Source organism: Berghia stephanieae, chromosome 3 (assembly GCF_034508935.2).
Source record: "Berghia stephanieae isolate SIO BIC M18660-M18661 chromosome 3, UCSD_Bste_1.3, whole genome shotgun sequence".
NCBI classification, from domain to species: Eukaryota; Metazoa; Mollusca; class Gastropoda; order Nudibranchia; family Aeolidiidae; genus Berghia; species Berghia stephanieae.
This window is the reverse complement of record NC_088362.1, coordinates 8,125,268-8,140,782: the sequence shown is the minus strand read 5'-3', so window position 1 is coordinate 8,140,782 and position 15,515 is coordinate 8,125,268. Positions and strand designations below refer to the sequence as shown.

General features: G+C 36.9%; 1 protein-coding gene across 2 annotated transcripts in view; it reads right to left on the bottom strand.

Moving 5' to 3' along the window:
* Positions 1–6,714: 6,714 nt before the first annotated feature.
* The window catches only part of LOC144967097 (serine/threonine/tyrosine-interacting-like protein 1), a 16,307-nt gene continuing 7,506 nt past the window's right edge, over positions 6,715–15,515 (bottom strand). For both annotated transcript variants that reach the window (XM_078903927.1, XM_078903926.1), the window contains 2 exons: positions 8,714–8,826; positions 6,715–7,303 (listed from right to left, as the gene is read on the bottom strand). In XM_078903927.1, coding sequence (XP_078760053.1) covers positions 7,172–7,303; positions 8,714–8,826 — 245 coding nt within the window. In that variant the 3' untranslated portion in view covers positions 6,715–7,171. The remainder of the gene's footprint in view (positions 7,304–8,713; positions 8,827–15,515) is intronic.

Sequence of the window (15,515 nt, the reverse complement as noted above, 5' to 3'; positions counted from 1 at the left end):
ACCGCCTTGATGATGTGTGTATCTACTCAGCATCCCAATCAGGGAGTTTTGTATTGTCATTTATCTACAGTTCTTTCACCATAATCATCTATCATCATTTCTTTTCATTCTTATTACCGTCTGCTACCCATATGACCTGAATCTATTGAGAGAAAAAATTATAAAGTTGTACCACTGATTTAAATTCAGTGCTTTATCACTCCATAAGGCAGTCATAACCGTAAAGTAGAAAAAGGATATTACAGTCCACTCCAGATAATCGCAACACCTTGGAATCAGTGAAAATGTTACAGTTAACCGAAGTTTCAATTAACCGAGGTTGAGTGTCCTGTCCATTATTGCAACATTTTACACATATATATGGTAAACACAAACCATCGTTGTAAACATTGTTCTTAGTCCACCATAGACTGAGCAATTTGATTGAAAAAAAACACATGGCAGCCCTGTGTAGATTTTGACAAGCAAAGGCAGTTTTGATGCAAGCCGACATCTTATTCAGATTGGATTCACTTTGACTCTTTTATTCTCAACATTAGTAAGAGTCAAAGAGATTAGCCATGATGAGAGACAATAAGCGCTCACCAAACCCATTGGTCACAATGCACAGTGGTCAATTCCACAACAGAGGATATCACTCAGTCTCTCTTTACAACTGTCATTATCTACCTGATGTCTAGACTATGCCCAGCCCCCCTCGCCTCCTATTTAATAGTCACAAGATAACATCACAAACCCATACTGCATAGCCCTGTCCTCTTTTGTCTCTTATAGAGTAGTGACACACTACAGCAGCATTAAGTCCCGTTCATTCTCGATTCTTAAACCTGTCATGATTTCACCAATGATTAAATTCAATCATAATATTTTCTTTGATTCATTGCTTGAATTTGACACTTTTTAAGGCCGATAGTTTGTTGCAATTAACAGAAGTTTGTTGTGATTAACCAGTGACTTTTATATAGAATTAATTCTGTTTATTGGGAAATGTTGCGATTAACCGAAAGTTGTGAATAACAGAGTTGCGAATATCCGGAGTGGACTGTATATCCCAAATAAATTCAAGAAACGTTTTCTGGTTTTCTTACCCACTTAAGATACAATATGTCCATTGCTGTTTAGAAGTGTATAACTTTAACTGTTGCTTATGTCTTCAGTATCATTTACCATTCCATTTCTATTGCATATCATCCTTTGCATAAGCAAATTCTGGGTAGGGTCTTTGACCTCCCATGGCGGGCAGAAGATTCACGCTGTGTCTTCTATCCCTTGTATCTGTTTTCTGAGTGACTTTCTGTCTTTGTCTTGGAATGGGATTACTTAGTTTTGTTTAGCCCTGGCCAGAGTCCTTGACTGGGAGGGAAACAGTCAAATGTATAGTGATGATTTTGGGAGATTATATTTTTTTCTTCGTAAATCATCTCTGTTTTTTATGGTTACATTATTGTTTTAATTATATATTGGTTTGTAAACATTTGAGTGTGTTCCTCTTAGTGGGCTGGGTGGAGTTCCTGACCTCCCATAGTGGGCAGGAAGGTACTTGCTGTGTCTTCAAATTCTTAACGCCATTACATTTTAATCATGCATTCCTATTTCGCTGCCATGTTTTCTTTACACTACATTTTCTTTTAGACAAGAGTTTTTAATATTTTAACTCAATTACAAAATTATACTTTGTACTATATATAAATTTTCTATGACATATACACTTTTATATTGATCTACAAGTACATTATAAATGTTAAATGGATGAGGGTTTTGTTTTAATTGGTCAATTATTTGGACTAGTTTGTTTGTTTTTTTATAAAATGATTGATATTTCAAATGCACTGGGCAAAGATTTTAAGTTGTCTGAGAAACTGCTTAAAATAGACGGGTTATTTACAAGATTCACATCTCAGATGAGACCAGTATATTTAGACTCACAATGCTACCCTTAGACTCATCTTTTATTTGGTCATTGCTCATCTCAACGTACCGCATTCACTACTACTTCTTGATAACAATTTTGCTTTAAATGTCTTGATTATAGTTGTCTTTTCTTTCTTTTTGTCTTTTGTACTATTTTTAAGTGTCGTTTTTTTTTTTTGGTATTGTTTTGTGTGTGTGTGTGTGTGTGTGTGTGTGTGTGTGTGTGTGTGTGTGTGTGTGTTTTGATGTGGGTTTTTCGAAAGGGGGGCTTTAATCTGTTTTTCTCGTGTTTTGAAAAATTATTAAAATGCTTTTCAACACAAAACTCTTTTAATATATTCAGACATTCTTACGATATATGATCTAACTCACCATGAAATTATTAAAACAACTCAAACGAGAGAGCGTTTGTGACTCTCTTCTTTAATGATATTCTAGATTTTTGATATTGTAAATCACAGATAAGCTGATATCATTTCGATGTTTTTATTTTTGTGCCATCCGATTCCTTTGTATGATTTATTTCAGCAATTTTTAAACTTTTAACAATTTTTTTTAAATTTATATTGAACATTTACATATCAATACTTCTGTTGAATTGATTATGATCCTTGTTTCCCAAAACAGTTCTTTTTTTCTTTTTTCTTTTTACATAACTATACTTTGCCCATCGGTACATAGATACAACTGGGTGGGGTTCCTGACCTCCCGAGGCACATATTGTCTTCTATCCCCTATTATCTGTTTTCCAACTTGCTTTCTGTCTTCGTCTTTTATTTTGGGATTACTTGGTTTTGTCCTGGCCCTGGCCGGATACCCTGGCTGGGAGGGAAACAGTCAAATGTATAGTTAGTTTTGGGAAATTATATTTTTTTGTCTTGTAAATCATCTCTGTTACGAACTGTATTCTGTTGTATTTACATATTATATATGATTTGTAAACATCTGAGTGTATTCCTCTTTTTGGGGACCTGTGCTTGTGTCTGGATGAGACTTTTAGGTGATCTCGAACTAAGTACTTTGATAGTGTTCTCTTGGAATCTACATCTGTTTCCTATTTGAACCAATTCCCCTTTGTCTACCTTTTTTGGATGTTAATTGTAATTCTAGAACTTTTTACTATCCCATTTTCTTCCTTTTTACTGGCGCTGATATGACCTAACTGTGTCCCTTAAAAAACAAAACAAACAAAATAGATACAAGTTCAAAGTTACATTGATAAGAGGCTTGGACTACCCTCTTTTCTTGTCAACAAATATGTATGTGGTTGATGGGTTCATTAATTTTGGTTGCCTCCCGTTGATGGTCTGATAGGATACCGACAGCCCACCATCAGCTGGGGGAAAGACATTTGGTTTGCTGTAGGTTCTGTATCCTTTACTCCTTTGTCTATTTCCCATCTTTCCAGTCTGTCCATTATTTCTGTTCTCTTTTATCTCGTGATATACTATACATATTGTTCCTTTCATTTGGTTTCTGTCTTTGTCCTGAAATGAGACGGTTTGACTTTGTCCAAGCCTCGACTTGGATTCTTTGCATATAGATAGTATGCGCTTGGCTAAGAAGCTCATAACATTGCCATCCGGAAATATAACGGACCAACGCACAAAACTGTGTGTATCCATGAACGTTTATAGTCTGGTTAATACAGTTCAGTGAGCATTACTCATAAACACGGTTGGCAAAAAACAATAACAAAGACATGAGTGACCTCATCTTCGAACTATCTATAGGAAAACATATATACGGTTTTTTTTTATCTGGATGAATGTTGTTGATGTATTTTGATTTGAGTGTACCATTTGAGCAGTGTTGCTGGATGTGGGTCTTTTTAATACTTTTGACTAACCTCAGAGTAAAACGGGTAAAGGGTGCTGTGGGTATTTATTATTGTTTTCTTTTATTTTGTTTTGTTAGATTTTTCACCTTCTTTACAGAAAAGATATTCACATAATCTTTTGGTCATAGATGTGAAAACAATATTACATTAATTTTGTATACACATTAAAAAAATATTTATCATATTTACATATAAAATTGTTTAATCTGGGGGACTACTTTTTATTATTGTTACTTAAAATATGCCTTTTCCCACAATGATATTACACTGCAATCTGTTTATTTGATCGTCAAAATAGGCCATTTACCCTACACATTTGTATACTCTCTATATCTTGTATTATGGCAATCTTTATGATACAAGTTTCTGCTGTTATGCTTTGTATTACAGGGGGGGGGGGGTGGTGTTGCTTACATATCAAAGATCATTTAATATGTTATTTGTAACGTACTCAGCATTCTGTTGAAAATTTGTGCAAACTGTTGTATGTAAAAAAAAAAAAAAAAGAAATAAAGTGATCATATTGACATTATTCCTAAGGATTGTTTATCAGCTTGTTTAAATAAAACCCAGTAAAGCCATATATTCCTTTCGGTATAGACATATTGGGAATAAAAACCTTAAGGAAATGAAAAGGTGTAAGAATGCCCACACTATATCATCTCACACTGACATGTGACTAAATAGGGATGAAGATTACACCAGCTCTCCACCTGGATTGACCTATTTGAAGTGGCGGAGTGACCATATGCTACTTCTATGCGTAATACTGTTATCTACCAATAATGAGTGCAAGATGTTATCCTGGGTGGGGTTCCTGACCTCCCATAATGGGCAGGGGGTACATACTGTGTCCCCTTATATCTGTTTTCCAACATGCTTTCTGTCTTTATCTTGGAATGAGAGGCCCCACACTATATCATCCAACACTGACATGCGACTAAATAGGGATGAAGATTACACCAGCTCTCCACCTGGATTGACCTATTTGAAGTGGCGGAGTGACCATATGCTACTTCTATGCGTAATACTGTTATCTACCAATAATGAGTGCAAGATGTCGGGACTAAATGGTGGGGAGTTTACAAGTCTCCACCGGATTGACTATGAATGGGAGGTGCTATGTCTCTATCGTATACTTTATCTACCATTTAGTGCAAGTTATCCTGGATGGGGTTCCTGACCTCCCATATGGGCAGGGGGTACATTACTGTGTCCCCTTATCACTGTTTTCCAACATGCTTTCTGTCTTTATCTTGGAATGAGATTACTTGGTTTTGTCCTGGTCCTGTTGGAGTCCTGGCTGAGGGAAACAGTCAAATGCATAGTTATGTTTTGGGAGATGATATTTTTTTCCTTGTAAATCATATCTCTGTTATGATTATTATGATTTTTTATTTAATGTATAATGTAAGCATTTGAGTGTATTCCTCTTTGTTGGGTTTTGTGCTTGTGTCCGGATGAGACTTATAGGGGATCTCAAACTAAGTACATTGGTGGTGTGCTGTTGGAATCTACATCTGATTCCTATTTGTTCCCAGTTCCCCTATGTCTTACTTTTTCTTGGGTGCTTTAATTGTAATTCTAGAACGTTTCACTATCCCATTTTCTTCCTATTTACTGGCGCTGATATTACCTTAATGTGTTGCAAGCGCCGTAAAACCCTTAAAAACAAAAACAATATCTCATTTTCCAGATTGCTTTCTTTTCTTGGATTGAGATTATTTGGTTTTGTTCTGGTCTTGGCTGAGGGCAGTCAAATAGTATAGTTTTAGTTTTGGGATATATTTTCCCCTTGTAAATCATCTCTGTTGTGTACTATTATAGTTGTGTTTTTTTTTAAACATCTTTTGTAACCATTTGAGTGTATTCCTCTTGGTGGAATACTACGCTTGTGTCTGGATGAGATTTTTTTTGTGTGACCTCAAGCCAAGTACACTGAATCTTGGATCTTTGGAATTTATATATTTTGTTAACAAAGACAAAGAGATTAAAAACGATTTTATACGGCTATACATATGTGTTTTCCTTATTGCGTTCTGTCCTTTTCTCGAATGCAACAATTTTATTTTGCTCAAGCCATGGCAGTGATCCTTTGCCACCTGAGAAATATAACCTAATGTATATTTCTTCCAACAAGAAACGATACATTTTTGGGAAGCATGTCTTTCTACTGAGTTTGTTAGCTTTTTCATCTAAATGTGAATAATTAATCTTCAGTTTACCTGCCTATGAATTGAGTGAGGCCCCTCCTCTAGGCCACATCACATTACAAAATTAAAGCAAATCCGATCCCTTTTGGTTACAAAACAAATATACTTTTCCCTCATTAACATTTTATTTTAATCAATTGATAAATTTTTTAAAATTGAGAATATCTGTCTTCTGCTTAAAGGCAGTCTTAGATTAGACTCACAGATCTGTCGTACTCTGGAAAAACACATATTTAGTCATTTGGTCAGAAAATGCGTCCTTCAAATATCGATTTATTTAAATGACCCTCGTCTTAGCAAAAACTTTCAAACCTGGGACTTTGCGAGGGTCATTTAAATCGATCAATATTGGAAGGACGAGTTTTCTGGTCAAATTTCTAAATATGTGTTTTTCCAGAGCATGGCAGAGATAGAGTGATCCTAGTATTTGTGACAATGAAACAAATGGGGAGCAAATACTTATGCAGGAAAAAATTCTTTAAAAGGTTTATAAAACACAAACAACCGAGCAGTTACCGATCTCAGGATCTACTTCGATTCCCTATGTGAACTAATCTTCTTGCCTTCTATTGTCTAGAACACACAGCTAATATATAGATCTATATCTTTTGCCTATCTCATCAATTCACATTTTACTAGTGCTCTTATGACCAATAGCCGTAAAATTCTCAAAATAGAAACATAACAAAACATTATCATAGTAAAGAAAGTTTTTTTTTGGCAAATCATGAAGCAACAAAATTACGATTCAAATGTGTATGGACAATTTATTTTCTTAACGGTAATTTATTAACGGTAAAAACAAATTTATTATCATATACATTATTTTTGCGATGATAAATAAAACACGAGGATGATGATGATGATGATAATGATGATGGTGGTGATGATGGTGAGGATGATGATAGCGATGATGGCGATGATTATTATGATGGTGATGATGATGATGATGATGATGATGATGATGATCTGTTCTCATACCCCACATTATATTCTCCAGAAACTCAATACTAACTTTATATTGGCTGGTTTGGGAATATTATGGAGATACTCTCTTATAAATATTATGCCAAGCCACCGTTATTTAATGTCGGATCAAAATTCAGTCTTAGAGTCTCAAGACAATGAGGATAGTGTGTGTTACACAAAAAATATGGGCTGGGGCTGAATGATGTATAGCTTTACTGATTTATCATTTTTAGAAATCTTAATAGTTAGGGTCACTGATGTCAGTTTTCTTCTCGCCCAAGATGTCTTTTTCCCAATCTGAAAGCTGCTCTATGAAGGCTCTGTTGGGACGTATAGTTTTCTTGCAATCGAGCACATGCTTGTAGGCCTCCTGTGTTTGGTATAACAAAAAACAGACAAAAGAAAATTGAGTTTTAACCCTTTTGCACGACTGCTTTACTCTCTCCTTACCAGCTATTTTTAGATTTTTTCCCAAAAATTCACTCCCACTCAACACAAGAATAGACTTTTCTTACTCAAACAAAAAAGTAACAAATGAGCTTACAACACAGTGTATATTATTTATAGATGTAATCAAAGCATTTCTTTAATGTACAAGAGAAATCAGAATGAGAAAATGGTCGGTTGCATCGTAACGAATGTGACGATTTTTCTGTGGGTGGTAAGGAGAGGTTAAGATTGTCGTTGCCTGATATTCTAAAATGAAATGTAAGTGATCCATCAAGTGTTAACAGGAATCAACCCTTTGGAGTACATGTGAGCAAATTGGAGATTAATAATCTAACTCTTAAGCATTTTTTAGAACTTAATCTAACTCATTGAACAAGAAGAAAAATCCTTAGATGATCAGGAAGATCAACTCTTGTAGTCTTCTGTATTTTCTTTTTATCTTTTGCTTTATTTCTAAAAAAAAAACTGTCTTTGTTCTGGGATGAGGACATTTGGTTTTGACTAGTATCTGTTGAGGCCATCAAGTCTCTGCATTTTTCCTTTATTTCTTTAACACCTGACTTCAGCCTTATTGTTACTCTTCACTCGTTGAGATAATATTGTAAGCATAAGAATGTTTTGGGGTTTTTTTTCCCCTGGTAGCAAGGATCCTACACGGGTGTCAAAGTGATTTTTTGAGTATTCAAAGACTAAACACGCTGAACATTTTGTCTGCAGTCTTTTCGCTTTTTAGGGGAATAATTTTTCTTCCACTCTCATCCTTATCTTAGTTTAATTTTTGTAATCATTTAAGAAAAAGATCAACAAATTTTACATGGATAAATAAGGAATTGGATTTTGTAATATAATATGATTTTTTTTTAAAAGACAACAAAAGCAACAAAAACAAAAACAAAAATAAATTTTAAAAACTGCAGTTTGTGAAATGTTTAAAACCTTCAAATTTCAAAAATAAAAGGAAAAGAGGAAAATAAAGTCCAAATGAGACGGAAAAATTAAAGGGAAAATAAGAGAGAAATAGGTTCCTCTGTCATATATATTTTGCATATTTTCAAGTGAGCGTTTCAAAAAGTAGAAAGGCACCCATGAGTCACAGCTTGGGTGTGATCCAGCCACTTTTGAGTGTAGAAATTTAAGACCAAAACACTTCCTGACTGGGGTTTCCTCTCTGGAGACTCTGGTGTAGCTCTACATGAATTTCTTATTGCTTGTAGCATTGAAGACAAATGTTGTAAACATAGCAGAAAATGAAAATAAAATACCAAATGTAAAAAAAATGCATAAAAATATTAATAAAGCGTATTATCTTCTTTTGAAATTGTATACTCACAGCAAGGGTCCATTTATTGTGGTGAATGAGAATAGCAATGATCACTGCAACTGATCGACTAATCCCTTTGTGGTCAAATACCAACAATGCTTGTTTTTCTTCATTGTAAACATCTGATTTGGAGGGGGGAAAGTGTAACTGAATTAGAAATGATGATGCAAACTCCTATCAACACTTACATAACAAATTCAATAAAGGCAAACGATTTTGTGGTTTAACTCACTCAACCCTAACACCGACTATATCCGTAGTTTACCCGGATTAATTTTAATCTAATCACATGCTCATTTTTAATACATTTTTTGTCAATTTTGGAAAGTAGCAAAATTCTCTAGTATTGAGTGAGTTAAGATGGCGGGTCAGAGAGTTAACTGTTGCTGGCCTTCTGTACCTTCCGTATTGACGTCTGTCCTTTTCCTGGAATGAGATCGCTTGGCTTTGTTCTTATACAGGCTGAGGTCCTCAGACAAGAGGAAAACAGTTTGATATGTTGTCCCTATTATTGGATATAATGTCTTTGTGTGTGTGTGTGTGTGTGTGTGTGTGTGTTTGTATGTGTGTGTGTGTGTGTGTGTGTGTGTGTGTGTGTGTAAACCCTGTTATGTTATTCTAGATTTTATCTACGTTGTATTTATATGTATTTTAGAGCATCGAGTATACTCTTTTGCTTGTATTTGGATAGGACCTTAAGTTGATCTCAGACTAGATAATGTATAGATGGCTCTTGAAATCAACGTCAGTCCACCATTATAACCAGTCCCCTTTGTCTAGATTTTTAATGAGTTTGTAAATGCAAAACTTTAATCTTAAAACTTCCCCTTCTGGTGCTGATATGACCTTCAAGTGTTGAAAGAGCTATAAATCCTTTAAAAACAAAATTAAAGACAAAAACAGGAGAGAGATATAGTTTCCTTACTACAGAGAGAGAAATAAATTAAAGAAATTTCTCCCATAGTGGGCAGGGAGGTACTTGGTGTAGCTTCTATCGCCCTGTATCTGTTTTCCAATTGCTTTCTGTCTTTGTCTTGGAACGAGATTACTACGTTTTGTCTCGACCCTGGCCGGAGTCCTTGGTTGGGAGGAAAACAGTTGAATGTATAGTTATAGTTTTGGGAGATGATATTTTTTTCCTTGTAAATCATCTCTCTGTTATGTCCTGTTATTTTTAACATATGATTTGTAAACATTTGGGTGTATTCCTTTTAGTGGAATCTTGTGCTGATGTATGGGTGAAACATTTAGGTAATCTCATAATAAGTACACTGATAATGTGCTCTTGGAATCCGCTCCCTACTTGAACCATTCCCCATTGTCTTACTTTTTCCTCAAGTCCTTTAAATTGTACATCTAGAATGTTTTTACTATCCAATTTCCATCCTTTTTACACTGATGCTGATATGATCTAAATGTGCTTGAGGCGGCGTAAAACCATTAAAAACAAAACCAAAAGAAATATCTGATAAAACTAGAAAAAATATATGTATGATACAAAACCAGTTTGTGGTATTGTGGTCTTGTGGAATGAATCTTGCCTTCAGGCCTGTAGGACTTGTTCTGACGGTGTAAAGTTGAGTCCTTGGAAAATGCTATTTACTAATATTCCATCACTATCACAGCACTCGTGCATGAAATAAGTCTGGTTTCAGCGTTGTCTCTGTCGTTGTGGGACCCTTGTAAAACATAGAGAGCACATCTAGTGGATACCGCTCTATATAGAAGCTTAAGATTTTTTTTTTTTTTTTGTTTGGGCTTCTTTTTTTTTGTATCTTTTTTTTTGTTGTTTGGTTGGTTAGTTGTTTGTTGTTTTGTGGGTTTTGTTTTTGTTTTTGTTTTTTTTTTTGGGGGGGGGGGGGGGGGGGGGGGGAAAGGGGGGGGGAAGGTGTTTAGATTTTTTTGGTTGATTTTATTTTGTACTAAACAAAGCAGAGAAAAATACAAGAAAAAATTGTTCCTACCACCCACTCCCCTTAAAAAAAAAAAGAATTAATTCTTTCATCTGGGGGGCCGTACCTCAAACATTCAGATTGTTGGATTGATGTGCTAACATTGCATTCACAGACATTTCTGACCCGCCCTGTCAAAGCGGTATTATGTCGGGATCCACTCGGTTAGGTAAATTGAATTCATTGTCACAAATATTAAACTTGGGTTTAATTTCTCTACTATTTCTTGCCTTACAAAAACTTCTAAGATCCAATTTCTCATCATTCTATCTCTAAGTTCAATTTCTGGGGTCTGAATCATCCCGACATAATACCGTTTTGAGACGGAGGGTCACATTTCAGGTAACTGCATTTTTATTTTTGTTTTGTTTAGCATTGCATTATCTACACCTCTACAGAATTTGTTTTTATCTGTGTCATGGACTAAGGGTTGCAACTGAGTATATTAACAAGTACAATTTAACTTGGTTAAGTCCCTTATATTGAGACTGCTACCGTTGGAACTGTATTCTGGTTACGCAACACTTTTTACCGGACTCAGAAATAAACATGTTGCTTTGAGTTTCATACTAAACCTTCAGCTTGTCATTCCTTTAATCAAAACATTACATGATGGCAGCGAATATTCATTCCCCTTTTAATGAGTATTTCTAAATTTCTTAATCTTTAGTATTTTCCCACCAAGCATTTTATTTTCATTTTTTCACCCATGGTCTACCGAGTCAGAAGTACTGACTTCTATCCTCAAACCGGCATTCAACTGATTGTTCGTCATGGCCGATAAACCTCCAACAATGGACTGGGGTGCCCCCAATTTGTCAGATGCTTTCAGACTATTTAAACAGAGAATGGAACTTTACTTCATAATTAATTCCAAGCTCAAAAACGAGGAAAAAGTGGCAACAATACTCCTAGCATCAGGAGAGGAAGGTCTCACCAGATTCAACAGCTGGAATCTTACCGAGCAAGAGAAGTCAAACCCAGAGATAATCTGGGAAAGATTTGCAAGACAGCTCGATCCCGCTGATAACTTTCGAATCAATCGTCTAAAACTCTCTACCTTACGACAACAAACTGAAGAGTCGTTGGATGATTTTGTGAATAGAGCCAAGCAAATCGCAAACAAATGTAAATTTACAAACGATGAATTGCAAACAGACTAATCGAGATAATAATTGCGGCAACACCTATCGCTGATTTCCAAAAAGAACTCCTCACCAAACCCCAAACATATACTTTAGATGAGGCTCTGCAACTCGGAAGATCGCACGAAGCTTCCCTACAACATCTAACTGCACTGAAAGCAATCGAGCATCCAACCACGAACCAGAAATCAATCGATATTATCCATCCACCGTGTAACAAATCAGCACAACGACCCATCCATAACAAACCAGTACAACGGTCGGTTTGCAAAAACTGTGGCCGAGATCACCCCTTCAATAGGGGACAGTGCCCAGCTGCCAAATCGACATGTGGCGTTTGTGGAAAACTTGGACATTGGGCAAAACTTTGCCTAACAACTAAATATCAACAACAAACTAACCCACAACAACGTAGTTACCGAAGACAACCGCAAAACAATATGCACACAATAGAAAGAGACGAATCCGGTGCAGAATCAGAAACAGATGACATGAATTCACAACTACATTCCTTCTCATTTTCAGAAATCAAAACAAAACAACGCGGTAGGAACGAAGCATTCACAATACTACAAATCGAACTTTCAGATATTCCAGGTATCCATGATTTACAACTAAAATTAGGCACAAGAGCACAGGCAAACACACTACCTCTCAGAATTTATAGACAAATGTATCCAAAATACATTACCAGCAAAGGGAAACCGGTGGCAGGGACATTAAAACATACAAACACAAACCTCACTGCTTACAATGGAACAGAAATCAAGTGCTTCGGCACCACAAACATACCATGCCAGCACAGACAATCAAAATGGATATACACCCAATTCTACATAGTAGATGTTGCTGGACCAGCGATACTCGGTCTCCCGAGCTGCGAAGAATTCAAAATCATCACCCTCCACTGCCCCCTTCATGCTACGAAAAACAAAAACACTACAATAAGAAACATCCACGACCTGAAAGCGCTGTACCCATCGCAATTTGACCGCATCGGCGAGTTCAAAACTGAACACAAACTAACTATTGACCCCAATGTACCTGCCCGCATCGACCCCCTCAAAAATCCCCATCGCTCTAAAAGAAAAAATCAAACTGGAGCTCGACAATATGTGTGAACAAAACGTGATACGTCGAATAGAGGAACCAACCAGTTGGGTAAGCTCATTGGCCTATGTAACAAAACAAGATGGCAGTCTGAGAACCTGCCTTGACCCAAAACACCTAAACAGAGCGCTTCTGAGACCACACCATAGAATTCCTACTGTGGAGGAACTCAATCACGAGTTCGCAGGTGCAAAGTACTTTTCAAAGTTGGATGCTAAATCTGGATACTGGTCTGTAAAACTTCATCCTGAGAGCCAACCTCTCACCACATTCCAAACCCCTTTTGGAAGATACTGTTTCCAACGCCTTCCTTTTGGCTTATCAGTAAGCCAAGATATTTTTCAAATGGAAATGGATAGAATACTACAAAGATGCCAAAATGCATGCGGGATAGCTGACGATATCATTGTTTATGGAAAGACAGAAGAAGAGCATGACAAAAACCTGATCAAGTTCATGGAAATCGCAAATGAAGAAGGCCTTGTATTAAATTCGAGCAAATGTCAAATCAAACAGTCTGAGGTACCATTTTTCGGACATATATATACCAGTAATGGGCTTAAACCAGATCCATTGAAAATCAAAGACCTAGAAAATATGCCAGAGCCAACATCAAAAACAGAACTACAACACTTTATTGGGTTCGCAACATACCTATCCAAATTTATACATGACTTCAGCCAGAAAACAGCTACCCTCAGAGATCTTTTAAAACAAGATTCTATTTTTCTTTGGGAAAGACACCACAAACAAGCCTTTGAAGACCTAAAACGTGAAGTATCAGTAAACTCCCTCCTTCAATACTATGATCCTGCCAAACCAGTAGAACTACATTGTGACGCCAGCCTTCGTGGCATTGGTGCAGCCTTACTCCAACCTGATGAAAACAACCAACTAAAACCAATTGCTTTTGCTAGCAAAAGTTTAACAACAACGGAGCAAAACTATGCATGCATCGAACGTGAACTTCTTGCCATTGTATTCGGAGTCCAACGATTCCATACCTTTCTTAATGGACGTTTTTTCAAAATCATCACTGATCATAAACCATTACAAATGATTGTCAACAAATCAATCACTGCTGCACCGCCTCGTCTTCAAAGAAAGTTTATCTCTCTGAATGGATACAACTTCACATTGTCACATCGACCCGGATCAGAAAACAAACTAGCAGATGGGCTCAGTCGTCTTCCAAACAAATATAATCAAAACAACATCGACCTCGACATGAGGGTTGATATAGTATACATGTCAAATGATCGTTCAACAATCATCAGAGAAGAAACACAAAAGGACCCTGTCCTTCAGGGCCTCAAAGATTGCATCATCAACGGTTGGCCAGACAAACAATCAGAACTGACATCAGATCTCCGTCCCTACTGGAGCATACGTGACCAAATGTCTGCTGAAAATGGTCTTATTCTCAAAGGTCAATGCATTATGATTCCACCCAGTCAAAAACAAGAAACTCTCCAACAGCTACATACCGCCCACCTTGGCAAGGTAAAAACTAAACTTCTTGCAAACGTCACCGTCTACTGGATAGGCATTCACAAAGATATTGACGCAATAATTGATAACTGTCAAATCTGCCAAGAACATCAAAATGCCCAAACGTCCGAACCACTCGAACCTCATGACATTCCCCTACGACCTTGGTGTACCCTTGGTACAGATATTTTTGAGATTAAAAGCCAACAGTACCTCATCATAGCCGATGATCACTCAAAATTTCCGATCATCCGAAAACTTCCTCAACCCGCACCTAGTAGTTCAATAGTAAATATCACAAAAAATATATTTGCCGAATACGGAATACCTGAAAAGGTTATAAGCGACAATGGCCCACACTTTGCGAGTCAAATGTACAAAGAATTCGCCGATTCGTGGCAATTCACACACGTCACATCATCCCCCACAGACCACAAGGAAATGGTTTCATTGAGAGACAAATCCAAACTGTCAAAAACATTATCAAAAAGGCTATGCAGGCCAAAACAAATCCCAATATTGCCCTTCTGCACTGGAGGTCCACCCCCATCACCCCGTCTTTGGGCAGCCCGGCACAACTACTTATGGGTCGACAAATTAAGACAACAATCCCATCAAAACAAAGATCCAATACTATACACAACCAAGATGACATCTACAACAACCTGAAACAACGTCAAGCTCAACAAAAGTTCTATTTCGACAAGACTGCCCACACAACCCCTTTCTCACACCTCTACCCAGGACAACCTGTACGAGTTTTACACCCTGAGACACATAAATGGCTCCCTGCAACTGTTATGCGCCAAATTCAGAATGATCCCAGATCATATGTTCTCGAAGACGCGAACGGGACCAACTTCCGAAGGAACAGACAACACATCAGAGAAATACCTGCCTCTTCCGCCGTTGCCCAGAGAAATATCAGAAAACTATCGCTATTCCCCTCTCTACAAAGACCTGTCCCCAAATTGAATCCCCATCTGCCTCAAACTCAAAAGAGCCTACTGCTCAAACTAAAACTCCTAATGAACAACAAACAAAATCTCGCCCAATTCGCACGACCAGGAGACCAAGCCGTTTTGATGACTGTGTATAGAACAAAACGAACAA